This window comes from Gigantopelta aegis, chromosome 6 (genome assembly GCF_016097555.1).
Source record: "Gigantopelta aegis isolate Gae_Host chromosome 6, Gae_host_genome, whole genome shotgun sequence".
Taxonomy (NCBI): Eukaryota; Metazoa; Mollusca; class Gastropoda; order Neomphalida; family Peltospiridae; genus Gigantopelta; species Gigantopelta aegis.
In genome coordinates this window covers 1,588,476-1,608,725 of record NC_054704.1, presented here as the reverse complement: position 1 = coordinate 1,608,725, position 20,250 = coordinate 1,588,476, and the positions used below count along the sequence as shown (strand labels likewise).

The 20,250-nt window shown below is 35.0% G+C and overlaps 1 protein-coding gene across 3 annotated transcripts in view; it reads right to left on the bottom strand.

Moving 5' to 3' along the window:
* LOC121374309 (protein Hook homolog 3-like) overlaps nt 1–20,250 on the bottom strand; it is a 71,201-nt gene that overhangs the window by 34,222 nt on the left and 16,729 nt on the right. For all 3 annotated transcript variants that reach the window (XM_041501366.1, XM_041501368.1, XM_041501367.1), the window contains exons 10-12: nt 17,956–18,035; nt 17,254–17,318; nt 9,223–9,306 (exon numbers count right to left, since the gene is read on the bottom strand). In XM_041501366.1, the coding sequence (XP_041357300.1) occupies nt 9,223–9,306; nt 17,254–17,318; nt 17,956–18,035 (229 nt within the window). The remainder of the gene's footprint in view (nt 1–9,222; nt 9,307–17,253; nt 17,319–17,955; nt 18,036–20,250) is intronic.

Genomic DNA, 20,250 nt, shown 5'->3' with positions numbered 1-20,250 from the left:
ACTGACATTAACCTCTGTGACATTTGATACAATGTTGAGAATAACAATGTTTTAGGTGTCAAATAATTATAACTTTGTGTATACACCACTGATTTAATTTGCATCAACCATTCAAAAGTAAGAAGATTTAATCCCTTATGTGATAACCATTTTGAACAATTTATCATACATGTACATATTAATATTATTCCCCCCACCCCAAACACTCCATCTTTAATAAACTTAATGATAGACATTGAGAATCTTGTTAAAATAAATAAAACAATTGTTTTTGTATAGTTTTTAATGCTTTATATGAAGATATATATAAAATGAGAACACTAATTTGATCAATGTATTTGATTAGTCTTAAAAATCCCTTTTTTTGGTATTTGAAACGTTATTTTTTTCCCAACTGACAAAAAAGGCACCCTTAAAAAATTGTCTAGATTATACCCTGAACATCCAGACATAACATACATACATACATACCAGTTGTTCTGATGTGTTTAACATCCAGACATAACATACATACCACTTGTTCTGATATGTTTAACATCCAGACATAAAAACATACATACCAGTTGTTCTGATGTGTTTAACATCCAGACATAAAAACATACATATCACTTGTTCTGATGTGTTTAACATCCGGACATAAAAACATACATACCATTTGTTCTGATGTGTTTAACATTCAGACATAAAAACATACATACCACTTGTTCTGATGTGTTTTAACATCCAGACATAAAAACATACATACCACTTGTTCTGATGTGTTTAACATCCAGACATAAACACATACATACCACTTGTTCTGATGTGTTTAACATCCAGACATAAACACATATATACCACTTGTTCTGATGTGTTTAACATTTGGACATAAAAACATACATACCACTTGTTCTGATGTGTTTAACATCCAGACATAAACACATACATACCACTTGTTCTGATGTGTTTAACATCCAGACATAAACACATACATACCACTTGTTCTGATGTGTTTAACATCCAGACATAAACACATATATACCACTTGTTCTGATGTGTTTAACATCCGGACATAAAAACATACATACCACTTGTTCTGATGTGTTTAACATCCAAATATAATCAGGCCTTTCTCCAGGATTTTTTTAAGGCGCTTACATTTTTAGCATCAATGTAACACAAATCAAGCAAAAAAAAGTGTAGTAGTGGGTTGAAAACAATTGTTTGTCGTCAATCCAGCAAATCATGTTTTTTATTTATTTTTAAATTAATATTATAATATTATTTATTATATTTTTTTTTTTTTTTTTTATTTAATTTATATGATTTATTTAATTTTCTTATTATAATTATTATTTTATGCCAAATGGGATTTTTGTCAGCCATAATGAAAATGGTTTAGCCAAAATTGTTTTGAGCAGTACTGTATAGAGTATTTATATATGAATATGAAAATGCATCTTTTTCAGCTAATTATGTACAAACTGGAATAAAACTAGTCCCTGATCAAAATCAAAGACAGCCATTGGGGTACTTTGATTTTTCAGTGTGTGTGGGAGAGATATGTAGAGTTAAAAAAGCCAGTGCCCTCTGCAAACACCCATCCCAACGTCTAAGGTCTATTACATTATTTCTTTGAAGTAGCAATCTTTATGTTGGTTGGAACTGCTTTTTTACTTACTTTTTTTTCTTTTTTTAAAGTAACCCATCAATAGACCTCTTTCACATTCCACTGCGAATGTGCCCGTTGCAGGACGCGAACTCACGCAAGAAGTATGCCATGTATCTTTCATTATAAATACATTGGTACGACTGAAAACAAACGGTTTCTTGTCATGGCTTTGTGTTCAGGCTATTTTCCATGCATACCACAACTTAATGCAACTTGTTAATGTATATTTCGCAACAAAAGTTTGTGTATTATTCTCAAGTGTAACTGGTGTCATCTCATTGTTTGGCAAGGGGTTATATATATATATATAAATCTGGGGTTCAGTTTACATGAAATTTCGATTCCCCCCCCCCCCCCACTAATCATGCTGGCTACGGGCCTGATGAGTTGCGTTTACATGAAATTTTGACCCCCCTCCCCCCTCCTCGCTAATCATGCTGGCTACGGGCCTGAAGTTATATACAATATTCATAATTTAGACCAAACATCAAATTAGGATCGTATCAGGTTGCATGGGTCTACCACTCTGGAAAAGTTGCTGAACTTTATGTTATGTATAATCATGTACGTTATAAAAACGTGTGATACTTGCATACCATATCGTTATATAGGACTTCTCCCTATGCTTGTAAATGTGTATCAAAGTACTGATGGTATCGCTAACGATCTCAACCAAAGTTCTCAGGTACAAAATACAAAATAGTAACCAAACACTATTGTACATACAGATATATGTTTACTTCAAACTGATCTTCATGTAAAGAAGAAGATGTCATCTTCTAAATTCTTCAAAACAAACAACGCAAACAGCCGCGTTTACTCGATTTCTGACATCATGCTAGGTTGTAGGTTTTCGCGTGTGACAACTCATATATGATTAGTAGTTGTCTTTTTTATTGAAACAATAAGGGGAAAACAGAGCTGTTTAAAGGTCTATGTGAGTTAGTGGTTTTATTGGGGGTTTTCGGGGGTAGGAGAGGCATATTTCATTAAATTTTAAATACCGATACATGTGGAGAATTAAACATCACTGGTAAATCCGCGTGAATATTTAACTCTAATTTTAATTGTTAAAAGTAGCAAACACATTCCACTAAAGTTAATTTTACTGTATGAATCTTTTAATTTTGCGCTGTTAAAATACCCTTGATAGGCGGCTCCAGAGACTTCATCTAAGTTACTGTTTCACTGTTTTTGGTCTTAAACCATTCCGATGTAAACTTTAGTAGACCGTTTTTCGCAGCCATTTTAACATCTTATACGAAATATGTACGTCAGTCGCTAGAGATTCACTCACGACGCTCATGACAACTGTCGATCATACCCCCCAATTTGTATATAGCCTCGATACCGTCCAATTCGGTAAGGGACGGTACTCTTCGCGAACATGCGCAATGGGAATGTGATAGAGGTCTATTCCCCACCCCAACAATTTAGTAACTTGCGCCATGTTGTTGATTTCCGCGTCATGTTAAATGCTTGTTGATTTCAGCTTGTAAAATATGTAGCCTAAGAATGCCGACTTCATGTTATTACAACTATTTACTATTTACGGTATTTTTAAAATCTAGCTAAATTTTGAGATGTCACCTTACAGTCTACAATTTTTTATAATACTTTATCTAACAAATGTCATGATATAATATTAAATTTACATGAAGATTTACTTGCATGTAATTGTATTGTTTAATGTCCGCGGCGATGTCTCTTGACAGTGCAACATCTCGGCTGACTGTCAAGCGTGACCTATATGCACACTGAAAGCAGCCAACGAACGGTTTCCTAACGTTCGCGAATTATGTGATTGGTTCTCGACATGGACATTGAGTTTAACTTGAAGCGCATAAACCAGTCTAACGGACGTTTTTGTTTTGCTCGCTCTGGCTGAACTCGGCTCTAGCCTACTTGTCTTTGGGCCTGAACTAGCATGTGTATTGAAACTGACGCGCATTGTCGATCCGTTTTTATTACTTTGGTTCAAAGACTTTACAAAGTTAAAATAACAAACTACAGATCGTTCAGACTTTGCTTTTATACATGTTACCGTTAAAATTAATAACCGTGATTATTAAAACAAGCAAACATTATTATGCTGTATTCTAGACGACACAGTTTCTCATTACCGGTCACGAGATTGCTATTATGCTAATTGGATATTTGGAGATTATGTAACCATTTGTTCACAGAAGATAGAAAATGGATTAGCCAAAATTTTAGCCACTTACCAATTTTATTAACCATTTTTTTATTGTTGAAATAAAATATAACTTTTCTTGTATGTATCAAACAGAAGGCCGTTTCCTTTGTTGTCGAATGGGCAGACATACACAGATCGATGTTTTCAGTGTGTGTGTATTGGGAAGGCGGTGTCAGGATAGAAACGATTGTTTAGCAACTTAAAGTTGTACTTTTAAAAAGTGCTTCACCTATCATTTATTCAGTTAAATGGTACAGTTGATTCTGTCAATTGGCATCTTCTTTGTTCGGCTTTGAAGCTTGATTGCTCGGCACGGAATCCCGTTACGCACAAGCACCTTCCTGGCAGAATAACGGTCCCAGTAGACATAGTAAAATTACCAAAAACCAATTGTGAGCAAACGACTGGTCCATTGTTAGGTCTTTAGGAAGTTTTTACCTATCATAGTGATTAGGTGTGCTTGAGATACTGTCACACAAGTTGTTTGCAAGAGGTAATTGACTGCCACGCTCATACTTGTGGTAATGGTTTTTCTAAAGCACTTCAAATCAAGGCGTAGCAGCAGTTGATTTAAGGCGCTTCCATGCTGACAAGGCGCTTACTTTATGGACCAAGGCGTGTCGGGCCGCTACGCCTAATGGCCCTGGGGAAACCCCTGATAATATACATACCACTTGTTCTGATGTGTTTAACATCCAGACATAACATACATACTACTTGTTCTGATGTGTTTAACATCTAGACATAACATACACACCACCTGTTCTGATGTGTTTAACATCCAGACATAATATACATACCACCTGTTCTGATGTGTTTAACATCCAGACATAACATACATACCACCTGTTCTGATGTGTTTAACATCCAGACATAACATACATACCACCTGTTCTGATGTGTTTTAACATCCAGACATAAAAACATACATACCACTTGTTCTGATGTGTTTAACATCCAGACATAAACACATACATACCACTTGTTCTGATGTGTTTAACATCCAGACATAAACACATATATACCACTTGTTCTGATGTGTTTAACATTTGGACATAAAAACATACATACCACTTGTTCTGATGTGTTTAACATCCAGACATAAACACATACATACCACTTGTTCTGATGTGTTTAACATCCAGACATAAACACATACATACCACTTGTTCTGATGTGTTTAACATCCAGACATAAACACATATATACCACTTGTTCTGATGTGTTTAACATCCGGACATAAAAACATACATACCACTTGTTCTGATGTGTTTAACATCCAAATATAATCAGGCCTTTCTCCAGGATTTTTTTAAGGCGCTTACATTTTTAGCATCAATGTAACACAAATCAAGCAAAAAAAAGTGTAGTAGTGGGTTGAAAACAATTGTTTGTCGTCAATCCAGCAAATCATGTTTTTTATTTATTTTTAAATTAATATTATAATATTATTTATTATATTTTTTTTTTTTTTTTTATTTAATTTATATGATTTATTTAATTTTCTTATTATAATTATTATTTTATGCCAAATGGGATTTTTGTCAGCCATAATGAAAATGGTTTAGCCAAAATTGTTTTGAGCAGTACTGTATAGAGTATTTATATATGAATATGAAAATGCATCTTTTTCAGCTAATTATGTACAAACTGGAATAAAACTAGTCCCTGATCAAAATCAAAGACAGCCATTGGGGTACTTTGATTTTTCAGTGTGTGTGGGAGAGATATGTAGAGTTAAAAAAGCCAGTGCCCTCTGCAAACACCCATCCCAACGTCTAAGGTCTATTACATTATTTCTTTGAAGTAGCAATCTTTATGTTGGTTGGAACTGCTTTTTTACTTACTTTTTTTTCTTTTTTTAAAGTAACCCATCAATAGACCTCTTTCACATTCCACTGCGAATGTGCCCGTTGCAGGACGCGAACTCACGCAAGAAGTATGCCATGTATCTTTCATTATAAATACATTGGTACGACTGAAAACAAACGGTTTCTTGTCATGGCTTTGTGTTCAGGCTATTTTCCATGCATACCACAACTTAATGCAACTTGTTAATGTATATTTCGCAACAAAAGTTTGTGTATTATTCTCAAGTGTAACTGGTGTCATCTCATTGTTTGGCAAGGGGTTATATATATATATATAAATCTGGGGTTCAGTTTACATGAAATTTCGATTCCCCCCCCCCCCCCCCCCCCCACTAATCATGCTGGCTACGGGCCTGATGAGTTGCGTTTACATGAAATTTTGACCCCCCTCCCCCCTCCTCGCTAATCATGCTGGCTACGGGCCTGAAGTTATATACAATATTCATAATTTAGACCAAACATCAAATTAGGATCGTATCAGGTTGCATGGGTCTACCACTCTGGAAAAGTTGCTGAACTTTATGTTATGTATAATCATGTACGTTATAAAAACGTGTGATACTTGCATACCATATCGTTATATAGGACTTCTCCCTATGCTTGTAAATGTGTATCAAAGTACTGATGGTATCGCTAACGATCTCAACCAAAGTTCTCAGGTACAAAATACAAAATAGTAACCAAACACTATTGTACATACAGATATATGTTTACTTCAAACTGATCTTCATGTAAAGAAGAAGATGTCATCTTCTAAATTCTTCAAAACAAACAACGCAAACAGCCGCGTTTACTCGATTTCTGACATCATGCTAGGTTGTAGGTTTTCGCGTGTGACAACTCATATATGATTAGTAGTTGTCTTTTTTATTGAAACAATAAGGGGAAAACAGAGCTGTTTAAAGGTCTATGTGAGTTAGTGGTTTTATTGGGGGTTTTCGGGGGTAGGAGAGGCATATTTCATTAAATTTTAAATACCGATACATGTGGAGAATTAAACATCACTGGTAAATCCGCGTGAATATTTAACTCTAATTTTAATTGTTAAAAGTAGCAAACACATTCCACTAAAGTTAATTTTACTGTATGAATCTTTTAATTTTGCGCTGTTAAAATACCCTTGATAGGCGGCTCCAGAGACTTCATCTAAGTTACTGTTTCACTGTTTTTGGTCTTAAACCATTCCGATGTAAACTTTAGTAGACCGTTTTTCGCAGCCATTTTAACATCTTATACGAAATATGTACGTCAGTCGCTAGAGATTCACTCACGACGCTCATGACAACTGTCGATCATACCCCCCAATTTGTATATAGCCTCGATACCGTCCAATTCGGTAAGGGACGGTACTCTTCGCGAACATGCGCAATGGGAATGTGATAGAGGTCTATTCCCCACCCCAACAATTTAGTAACTTGCGCCATGTTGTTGATTTCCGCGTCATGTTAAATGCTTGTTGATTTCAGCTTGTAAAATATGTAGCCTAAGAATGCCGACTTCATGTTATTACAACTATTTACTATTTACGGTATTTTTAAAATCTAGCTAAATTTTGAGATGTCACCTTACAGTCTACAATTTTTTATAATACTTTATCTAACAAATGTCATGATATAATATTAAATTTACATGAAGATTTACTTGCATGTAATTGTATTGTTTAATGTCCGCGGCGATGTCTCTTGACAGTGCAACATCTCGGCTGACTGTCAAGCGTGACCTATATGCACACTGAAAGCAGCCAACGAACGGTTTCCTAACGTTCGCGAATTATGTGATTGGTTCTCGACATGGACATTGAGTTTAACTTGAAGCGCATAAACCAGTCTAACGGACGTTTTTGTTTTGCTCGTTCTGGCTGAACTCGGCTCTAGCCTACTTGTCTTTGGGCCTGAACTAGCATGTGTATTGAAACTGACGCGCATTGTCGATCCGTTTTTATTACTTTGGTTCAAAGACTTTACAAAGTTAAAATAACAAACTACAGATCGTTCAGACTTTGCTTTTATACATGTTACCGTTAAAATTAATAACCGTGATTATTAAAACAAGCAAACATTATTATGCTGTATTCTAGACGACACAGTTTCTCATTACCGGTCACGAGATTGCTATTATGCTAATTGGATATTTGGAGATTATGTAACCATTTGTTCACAGAAGATAGAAAATGGATTAGCCAAAATTTTAGCCACTTACCAATTTTATTAACCATTTTTTTATTGTTGAAATAAAATATAACTTTTCTTGTATGTATCAAACAGAAGGCCGTTTCCTTTGTTGTCGAATGGGCAGACATACACAGATCGATGTTTTCAGTGTGTGTGTATTGGGAAGGCGGTGTCAGGATAGAAACGATTGTTTAGCAACTTAAAGTTGTACTTTTAAAAAGTGCTTCACCTATCATTTATTCAGTTAAATGGTACAGTTGATTCTGTCAATTGGCATCTTCTTTGTTCGGCTTTGAAGCTTGATTGCTCGGCACGGAATCCCGTTACGCACAAGCACCTTCCTGGCAGAATAACGGTCCCAGTAGACATAGTAAAATTACCAAAAACCAATTGTGAGCAAACGACTGGTCCATTGTTAGGTCTTTAGGAAGTTTTTACCTATCATAGTGATTAGGTGTGCTTGAGATACTGTCACACAAGTTGTTTGCAAGAGGTAATTGACTGCCACGCTCATACTTGTGGTAATGGTTTTTCTAAAGCACTTCAAATCAAGGCGTAGCAGCAGTTGATTTAAGGCGCTTCCATGCTGACAAGGCGCTTACTTTATGGACCAAGGCGTGTCGGGCCGCTACGCCTAATGGCCCTGGGGAAACCCCTGATAATATACATACCACTTGTTCTGATGTGTTTAACATCCAGACATAACATACATACTACTTGTTCTGATGTGTTTAACATCCAGACATAACATACACACCACCTGTTCTGATGTGTTTAACATCCAGACATAATATACATACCACCTGTTCTGATGTGTTTAACATCCAGACATAACATACATACCACCTGTTCTGATGTGTTTAACATCCAGACATAACATACATACCACCTGTTCTGATGTGTTTAACATCCAGACATAACATACATACCACTTGTTCTGATGTGTTTAACATCCAGACATAATATACATACCACCTGTTCTGATGTGCTTAACATCCAGACATAACATACATACATACCAGTTGTTCTGATGTGTTTAACATTCAGACATAATATACATACCACTTGTTCTGATGTGCTTAACATCCAGACATAACATACATACATACCAGTTGTTCTGATGTGTTTAACATTCAGACATAATATACATACCACTTGTTCTGATGTGCTTAACATCCAGACATAACATACATACATACCAGTTGTTCTGATGTGTTTAACATTCAGACATAATATACATACCACTTGTTCTGATGTGCTTAACATCCAGACATAACATACATACATACCAGTTGTTCTGATGTGTTTAACATTCAGACATAATATACATACCACTTGTTCTGATGTGTGTTTAAGCACATCCAGCTCATCTTTTAAACTTCTCGATTCTTCAGCTAGCGATGTTAATTCGGAATTCTAAAAAACATCACAATATATAGTGCATATATTTACTGATTCAATGAGAAAAAACATAACAAGCTATACATTTGGGTGTTTCTGCAAATTGAAAACACCAAAACGAAACAAAGGTTTTTAACTGAATTTGTTTCTAAAAAAAATCACAATATATAGTGCATATATTTACTGATTCAATGAGAAAAAACATAACAAGCTATACATTTGGGTGTTTCTGCAAATTGAAAACACCAAAACGAAACAAAGGTTTTTAACTGAATTTGTTTCTAAAAAACATCACAATATATAGTGCATATATTTACTGATTCAATGAGAAAAAACATAACAAGCTATAGATTTGGGTGTTTCTGCAAATTGAAAACACCAAAACGAAACACTGGTTTTTAACTGAATTTGTTTCAGTATTATCAATATTATATACAAGGAATAAAAACTGTATTATGCGAGTCTCAGGAAAGCATAAACCAAAACACATGAGGGTAATGTCCTCTTTATCATATAACCTAACATTTTATGCATGTATTTGTAATCTTTATATGTAACTATAAATGCAGCCAGCCATTTTTCAATTATAGACTGGTGAGTACTGGCTCTGCTGTTAATAATTTTGTAAAGGAGTAGGTACGATAGCAATGTGTTTGCGGCCCCCAATAAATCAAGGAAACAAAATTCACAATTTGGATTTAAAAGTAGGTGTTGGACATAAATAAAGGTTTTAATGTTTTAGTGTTACACATATTTTTCTGTGTTATGTGTTGAAAGTATTATAAATCTGGTGTCAAAGTGTTCGATTTTAGGCTCAATTCATGTTTTTAGCCGTTTTTGCCAATTTCAAAGCGTCAGAAATGTATCAGCGCAGTCGTGTTCAGTGTTCATTTTTTAAACACAACAAAATATTAAGATAATATAATTACTGTGTAAAAATAAAGATTGAACACGAATGCGCTCATAGTGAAAACAAAATAAATTGATCAGTTTTGTATCGTTTTCTACAACAAAGGGACGTAACTACGTCATGTCATGAATCTTCAGCTCGATCCAGATTGCACCTGTCAATGCGTCCTCAGGTCCTGTCATTAATTATTAACAATGATTTTACACATCAAGTGGAAGATTTGGTGATTCATCCAAGATTTAAGAAATTGGTAAGTATGTTAAATTATTGAGGATCCTACATTTCCTAAAATTTAGTTTTGCACAATATTGTCAAGTTTATAGGCAAATTACTGTCTTTCGATCTATCAATCGATTTTAATTGTCAGTGACAGATAGGCCTATTGGGGCAGGTTATGGATTTGCAATGTAAGCTACAGTTACATCGACTTCATGGCCTAAGCAATCTTCCTTTTATGAATATATATATTTTTTTTCCATTCATTAGTCCATTTTTGTGTGTGGTTTTTATTTGTAAAACTGTGTTGTCGTCTGCATGTATTAAATGAAAGGACAACTTCATATATTACTTTCTCAGCAAAATTATTAAATGGGTTTGTGTTGTCATGGTAGGGCGCTCGACTCCCGTGTAGTATGTTTTGTGGTCGAATCTTGTCTACGGATTTTTTTAGATTTTTTATTTTTTTTATTTATTTATTATTATTTTTTTTTAATTATTATTATTTATTTTTTTAATTTTAATGTAATGTTTTTTTAATTATACTTTCCCTTCTTCAAAATTAACTCTTCTTAAATTTTTTTGCATTATTATTTGTTCCATCATAACATTTTAAAATAATGATGTTAAAAGGAATTAGATGGATTTAATAACCTTGTTTGTTATTATTGCTTTATTTATATATTTCAATATACAGATGGAATTTTTTTAAATTTAAATTGGGGGTTTTCTTTTTAAATGTACAGCAAACATGCTTGAAATGTTAAAGCAATTAAGTAAATAAGTGTTCTCAAGACCGAGCTGGATAAGACCGGTTTGGCGTCTGCTGTGCACGAGCACTCAACGGAAATCTCAAAATCCACTCTGAATGATCTTGAGAAGCGATTGGAGGCCGAGTGTGCCAGTCACTGCGAGATGAGGAACGAGTTGTCGGAGTTGAGCAAGGTCAGTTCAGAGAGGCTGGAAGAGTTGACGGTGATGACACAGACGTATCAGGAGCTAGAAACGCGGGTCAAAGAGTTAGGCAGCAGTCTTTCTTCTAAAGATGAAACGCTGGTCAAAGCCGACTTCAAGATGGAAGAACTGAGAACCGTGAGTGAGAAGAAATCTGGTCTGTGCAGTTCGTCATCAGCCAGTGAAAAACAGCTACAGGAAAGGTGAGGATTTATTACAAAAACGTTTTGTTAATATTTGTTAGTGTGTCTTATATGTCTGTTAGCCTCATTGCAATTTAAAAATTGCTGTATATATACTATAATTCCATGATTCCGAACTGAGTGTTTGACAGCACACATTGTTAACTACAATTAATTAGGCTTCCATTTTGTTTTGGTGCAAGACCCGGTAGCCGAGTGGTTAACGTCGCTGAATGTCAAATGCCATGTGAATTGGTTCAGCAGTGGGGCCGGAACGTAGGCCAGTGGTTAACGTCGCTGAATGTCAAATGCCATGTGGATTCTGAATGTCAAATGCCATGTGAATTCTGAATGTCAAATGCCATGTGAATTGGTACAGTAGTGGGGCCGGGACGCAGCCCAGTGGTTAACGTCGCTGAATGTCAAATGCCATGTGGATTCTGAATGTCAAATGCCATGTGAACTGGTGCAGTAGTGGGGCCGGGACGCAGCCCAGTGGTTAACGTTGCTGAATGTCAAATGCCATGTGAATTGGTACAGTAGTGGGGCCGGGACGTAGCCCAGTGGTTAACATCGCTGAATGTCAAATGCCATGTGGATTCTGAATGTCAAATGCCATGTGAATTGGTACAGTAGTGGGGCCGGGACGTAGCCCAGTGGTTAACATCGCTGAATGTCAAATGCCATGTGGATTCTGAATGTCAAATGCCATGTGAATTGGTACAGTAGTGGGGCCGGGACGCAGCCCAGTGGTTAACATCGCTGAATGTCAAATGCCATGTGGATTCTGAATGTCAAATGCCATGTGAATTGGTACAGTAGTGGGGCCGGGACGTAGCCCAGTGGTTAACATCGCTGAATGTCAAATGCCATGTGGATTCTGAATGTCAAATGCCATGTGAATTGGTACAGTAGTGGGGCCGGGACGTAGCCCAGTGGTTAACATCGCTGAATGTCAAATGCCATGTGGATTCTGAATGTCAAATGCCATGTGAATTGGTACAGTAGTGGGGCCGGGACGCAGCCCAGTGGTTAACATCGCTGAATGTCAAATGCCATGTGAATTAAAGTTTGTTTTATTTAACGACGCCGCTAGAGCACATTGATTTTTTATCTTATCATCGGCTATTGGACGTCAAACATATGGTCATTCTGACACTGTTTTTAGAGGAAACCCGCTGTCGCCACATAGGCTACTCTTTTTACGACAGGCAGCAAGGGATCTTTTATTTGCGCTTCCCACAGGCAGGATAGCACAAACCATGGCCTTTGTTGAACCAGTTATGGATCACTGGTCGGTGCAAGTGGTTTACACCTACCCATTGAGCCTTGCGGAGCACTCACTCAGGGTTTGGAGTCGGTATCTCGATTACAAATCCCATGCCTCGACTGGGATCCGAACCCAGTACCTACCAGCCTGTAGACCGATGGCCTGCCACGACGCCACCGAGGCCGGTGCCATGTGAATTGGTGCAGTAGTGGGGCCGGGACGTAGCCCAGTGGTTAACATCGCTGAATGTCAAATACCATGTGAATTGGTGCAGTAGTGGGGCCGGGACGTAGCCCAGTGGTTAACATCGCTGAATGTCAAATACCATGTGAATTGGTGCAGTAGTGGGGCCGGGACGTAGCCCAGTGGTTAACATCGCTGAATGTCAAATACCATGTGAATTGGTGCAGTAGTGGGGCCGGGACGCAGCCCAGTGGTTAACGTCGCTGAATGTCAAATGCCATGTGGATTTTTTTTTTAATTTTTAATTTTATTTATTATGATTTTTTTTAATTATTATTATTTTTTTATTATTACTATTATTATTTTTTATTTTAATGTAATGTTTTTTTAATTATACTTTCCCTTCTTCAAAATTAACTCTTCTTAAAAAAATTGCATTATTATTTGTTCCATCATAACATTTAAAAATAATGATGATAAAAGGAATTAGATGGATTTAATAACCTTGTTTGTTATTATTGCTTTATTTATATATTTCAATATACAGATGGAATTTTTTTAAAATTTAAATTGGGGGTTTTCTTTTTAAATGTACAGCAAACATGCTTGAAATGTTAAAGCAATTAAGTAAATATATATGTGGAATAACCATGATCCTAACCTTGCTGAAATGCTTGTAGCTATATAATGTTTTTTCTTCCAGGACACATTATGCCAAAGCAGATTATTTGCTGCCTCTGTTTGAAGAGGTGTAAACAAGCAGCAAGAAGACACGTTGTGAACAGTGGCCTCAAGAACTACCTCGGGAAATGCCTCTTAAGAGAAGTGGACAACAACGAGATCATCTGCAATGCTTGTTATACCAAGTACCGACGACAGTCTTCTACAACAGTACAGCATGTTGATGAAGAATTACCACAAGCCAATCTTCTGAGCCCAAAGACCATACAGCTTAAAATTCCATCAACCCCAAGGAGCCACAAATACTGCATTGTATGTAAGAAGACCGGAAATCAGCGAAACCACTTGGTAAATATTCCTGACCATGCTAGAACACAAGCTTTCATAGAAAAGGGTGTATTCATCAACTCTAGAAACCAATGCTGTCTTAAACATATTGAAAAAACTTATTTTTCTAAATCAGCACTGTCAATCATTTCTGTGACAAAACAGTGTGATATTTTTTCTAGGACGGACATTGTTTCATTGCTGGAAATTATACGTCATATGATCAAAAAACAAAGTCACATCAACTTTAACATTCCATCAATGATGACGGATGATGACTGCTGCTGTTTAACCAGTTTAACCAAAGAGCAGTTTGTAGATTTAACAAGTTATCTACAGCCACTTCGGGCAACCGCTGTTCGGTCATTGCCTACATGCCTAGGTGTGTTCCTAACAAAGCTAAAAATTGGTCTTCCCAATAAAATCCTAGCTGTTCTCTTTAGTTTGAAAAGACACCAGGTGCAAAGAATAATACATTCCACACTGTTGGCCATGATGACAAACTTTGTACCTGAAAACATTGGGTTTAAACACATCACACATGACAACTTTTGCCGATTACATACAACTCCAATTGCTAGAACATTATTTTCCTCTTCATCCGATCAGGCTGTCATAGTGCTGAATGGAACATGTGTGTACATTCAAAAGAGTGGACATTACAATTTCCAAAGACGTTCTTTTTCTATGCACAAACACAGACCGTTGGTGAAACCTATGGTTATTGTCGGAACAGATGGTTAAATTTTGAGCATCTTAGGACCGTATTATGCTGATGGCAAAAATAATGATGCCTCCATAACAAAACATGCCTTCGCACACAATTTAGAAAATATAAATGAGTGGATCCAAGAGAACGATGTTTGTATTGTAGACAGAGGATTCCGGGATGCTGTGGAGTTTCTTAATCTAGAACGAGGACTTGATGTGAAAATGCCATCCTATTTACCAAAAGGCCAAAAACAACACACCACTGCTGAAGCTAACTCAAGCAGACTGATAACAAAAGTTAGATGGGTAGTAGAAAGTGTAAATGGCAGACTCAAGCATTTTAAATATTTAGATAAAGTTGTACCTAATACAATGATCCCTTACATTGGTGAATTTTTGCAAGTTATTGGGGCAATCTGTAACAAATACAGAAAACCTCTAGTGTCATCAGACAGTCAATCAGAAAATATAGCAAGATACATGCTCAAAAAGGCAGAGGAAGGCAACCATCTTCAGAAGTACTTGGAGGATAACGATTTGCTGAAGAAGAAATCTTTATTTAAAAATCTAGATGATGCAACTGTGGAGCTGCAAAACTTCCCTAAGTTGAACATGGATCAGCTAAGAGATATCACCATTGGAGTATACCAGCTGAAACAAGCCTCATCATACTCCAGAGAACACGCTGATGACAATGGGGAGTATGCTGTGATGGTGTGTAAGGAAAGCCCAACATTAATCAAAGTGAAAATCGAGTCTCGTCATACAAGTATAGTGCTGCACGTACGCTGTGGATTGAGTATGGGGACACTCCCTGTAAACCTGTTATAGGATGGTACTGTACCTGTAAAGTAGGTGCTCGGGTTGTAGGTTGCTGCGCACAAGTAGCTAGTGTGTTGTGGTATTTAGCACTATGGAGAAATCAAGACAAAAATATCACAGAAACCAAGTATTCCCTTTTGGATGCACGTGACTTGCCAGCAAATGACACCTCACCAGAGACTGACAGGTGTCAAGAAGAAGAATTATACCATATATTGGTGTACACTGAACCTTAACATATGTAATACAGTTTCTGATCTGAGGAAATGAAATGAACAGGTTTCCTATTGTGTAGTATTCCATTTATATTGAAGTTAACAATGTTATTATCAGCCCCATGAAAGTGCACTATAAAATAAATGCATGCTTATAGCATCCAGAGATATTCTGCTGTATGAAACTATGTTTAATTCACATAACACAAACTTGGGTAGTAAAAGCTATAAATCTATTCATACTGCACCTGTGATAACATATTCTTGTGGATTAATTAAACAATATGACTGGGTAATACAGGACTAAAATTAACATTGTTACTAGACATTTAGACTTGTTTTAAACATGAGTTGATTTGATGGGTTAGCCTGTTACATTATGCAAAAGTGAAGGCATTGTATGGTTTTCTTTAATGCAAATATAACTGACTAAACTTATTACTTTTGAAAATGATTTTAACAAATATTTTAGAGCACATTGGTTAATTAATCATCATAATTCTGACACATGGTCATCAGAGGAAATCTGCTACATTTTTCATGTGGTTCAATCCTGCGGCTCAAGCACTTCAAGCGAGCACTCAACCGACTAAACTAAATTCAACCCCCCCACCCCCACCCCACCCCTTCAAGTGTATAAATATACTATATGCTTATATATTAACTTTCAATCTTTTAAAAATTGCTATTTTATTTTTTAGTTGTTTGGTTATAAATACAAAAAGGTTTGAAAATAGTAAATCAATATGACAACATAGGTCAACATTACAATCAAAGATTAACCTTCACATTTGGGTTCAGGGTGGAGATGAGATGAAACCTAATTGTAATCGCAGATATATTTTCTTCAATTGTACATCCCATTTGGGCCTCACATTATTGACATCTATTAACTATTGTATTCTTGAACCTTGAATATATTGTACTTTGTTGATTGTGATGTTTAAACCAATTTATCTTTCTTAATTTATAAAAAGAATACATTTTTTTAACATTTTTGGCTTGTTTTGTGTTTTGTTTCAAGAATACGGATCTCCTGTTTAAGGCCTCATTTATTTCCCTTCCCATAGCAGCTGACATCTAAAAAATGGCATATTATTGACTAGGAGTCATATATCTATAAAAATATGTATGACATTCTGACATTTATTTGGGGGCCAAAAATGACCCTTATCATACCTACTCCTTTCGCATTGTAAATACCATAGTCCATTCAGCGGAAACTAACGAGGTCTCAGGTCTGATTGAATGAGACAACTTTTTTATATCCAATTTTCGCCAGAATTTTGCAGGGAATTTATTTTTTTATGAATTTAATTAAAACACAAAAAACGCGAAAATAAATACCATGCAAAAATAAAGTATTTTAGAGTATTTCATTTGCTATGCTACCTATTACAAGATATTATGTTTCTATCAACTCAAAATAGTTCTCCTTTTGGTATACTTTGTGATAGTATTTTCAATAAATAATCCCATGAGAAAACCAACCTTATTTTTCAAATCTGCATGTTCTTTAAATAAAACTTCATATTTTATTCTGTAATCATCTTTTCCTGCAAAAAATAAATAGACAGAACTTCACAAATATTTTCGCTTCCTATGTATTGCACTTGTTTATTTTGCACAAGAATATATATCACGAGACCATATACACAAAGCAAAACATTACTTAGGTTCTTTGCTGTTCAAAACTTTGCACAAAGAATACAACATTTACGGCAGTCAGTATATACTATTTAAGGTTTATTTTATTTATATTGTTGTGTATTAATACTAATAATTTTACTTTGGCACCTGACTATACATCAGTACATGTCCGATGTGCCATATGCAGTGGCCAGTCAAATCGTGTTTAATTCTTGGTCAGATTTATTTCAGTAAAGCCAGAAAATACTCATTATTACCTTCATTTCAACATAACAGCGAAACATTAATAATCAGTTACTTTATTTAATGAAAATATTCAACAGTTACCAAAGAAGTAGTATCTGACAATGAAATATTGCAATTTGAACAGAATGTATAATTTGTAACGTTTCTGAATGAATGCAAACCATGACAAAACCTAACCTATTTTTAATCAAACTTCTCCCCTTTCTCCTGGGAAGGGAGAAAACACTTCTATTTTTTAAATTCAACATTAGGTCACGTTAAGTCAATGAAGACATACTGTTGCTAAGAACAAAATACCTGCTTCTAACTTATAAACCTCTTCTTGTAATTTTTCTATCTGTTGTTGCAGCTGATGATATCTCTTGCCTGCAGGAGTACTAAAAACATAGAAAATAAGATTTGGAAATAAAACTCTTGAGGAGTACTAAAAACATAGAACCTAAGATTTGGAAATAAAACTCTGAGGAGTACTAAAAACATAGAAGCTAAGATTTGGAAATAAAACTCTTGAGGAGTACTAAAAACATAGAACCTAAGATTTGGAAATAAAACTCTTGAGGAGTACTAAAAACATAGAACCTAAGATTTGGAAATAAAACTCTTGAGGAGTACTAAAAACATAGAAGCTAAGATTTGGAAATAAAACTCTTGAGGAGTACTAAAAACATAGAACCTAAGATTTGGAAATAAAACTCTTGAGGAGTACTAAAAACATAGAACCTAAGATTTGGAAATAAAACTCTGGGGAGTACTAAAAACATAGAAAATAAGATTTGGAAATAAAACTCTGGGGAGTACTAAAAACATAGAAGCTAAGATTTGGAAATAAAACTCTGAGGAGTACTAAAAACATAGAAAATAAGATTTGGAAATAAAACTCTGAGGAGTACTAAAAACATAGAAAATAAGATTTGGAAATAAAACTCTGGGGAGTACTAAAAACATAGAAAATAAGATTTGGAAATAAAACTCTGGGGAGTACTAAAAACATAGAAGCTAAGATTTGGAAATAAAACTCTTGAGGAGTACTAAAAACATAGAAGCTAAGATTTGGAAATAAAACTCTGGGGAGTACTAAAAACATAGAACCTAAAATTTGGAAATAAAACTCTTGAGGAGTACTAAAAACATAGAACCTAAGATTTGGAAATAAAACTCTTGAGGAGTACTAAAAACATAGAAGCTAAGATTTGGAAATAAAACTCTTGAGGAGTACTAAAAACATAGAACCTAAGATTTGGAAATAAAACTCTGAGGAGTACTAAAACATAGAAAATAAGATTTGGAAATAAAACTCTGAGGAGTACTAAAAACATAGAAAATAAGATTTGGTAATAAAACTCTGGGGAGTACTAAAAACATAGAAAATAAGATTTGGAAATAAAACTCTGGGGAGTACTAAAAACATAGAAGCTAAGATTTGGAAATAAAACTCTTGAGGAGTACTAAAAACATAGAACCTAAGATTTGGAAATAAAACTCTGGGGAGTACTAAAAACATAGAAAATAAGATTTGGAAATAAAACTCTGGGGAGTACTAAAAACATAGAAGCTAAGATTTGGAAATAAAACTCTGAGGAGTACTAAAAACATAGAAAATAAGATTTGGAAATAAAACTCTGAGGAGTACTAAAAACATAGAAAATAAGATTTGGAAATAAAACTCTGGGGAGTACTAAAAACATAGAAAATAAGATTTGGAAATAAAACTCTGGGGAGTACTAAAAACATAGAAGCTAAGATTTTGAAATAAAACTCTTGAGGAGTACTAAAAACATAGAAGCTAAGATTTGGAAATAAAACTCTGGGGAGTACTAAAAACATAGAACCTAAGATTTGGAAATAAAACTCTTGAGGAGTACTAAAAACATAGAACCTAAGATTTGGAAATAAAACTCTTGAGGAGTACTAAAAACATAGAAGCTAAGATTTGGAAATAAAACTCTTGAGGAGTACTAAAAACATAGAACCTAAGATTTGGAAATAAAACTCTGAGGAGTACTAAAAACATAGAAAATAAGATTTGGAAATAAAACTCTGAGGAGTACTAAAAACATAGAAAATAAGATTTGGTAATAAAACTCTGGGGAGTACTAAAAACATAGAAAATAAGATTTGGAAATAAAACTCTGGGGAGTACTAAAAACATAGAAGCTAAGATTTGGAAATAAAACTCTGAGGAGTACTAAAAACATAGAACCTAAGATTTGGAAATAAAACTCTTGAGGAGTACTAAAAACATAGAACCTAAGATTTGGAAATAAAACTCTGGGGAGTACTAAAAACATAGAAAATAAGATTTGGAAATAAAACTCTGGGGAGTACTAAAAACATAGAAAATAAGATTTGGAAATAAAACTCTGGGGAGTACTAAAAACATAGAAAATAAGATTTGGAAATAAAACTCTGGGGAGTACTAAAAACATAGAAGCTAAGATTTGGAAATAAAACTCTTGAGGAGTACTAAAAACATAGAAGCTAAGATTTGGAAATAAAACTCTGGGGAGTACTAAAAACATAGAACCTAAAATTTGGAAATAAAACTCTTGAGGAGTACTAAAAACATAGAACCTAAGATTTGGAAATAAAACT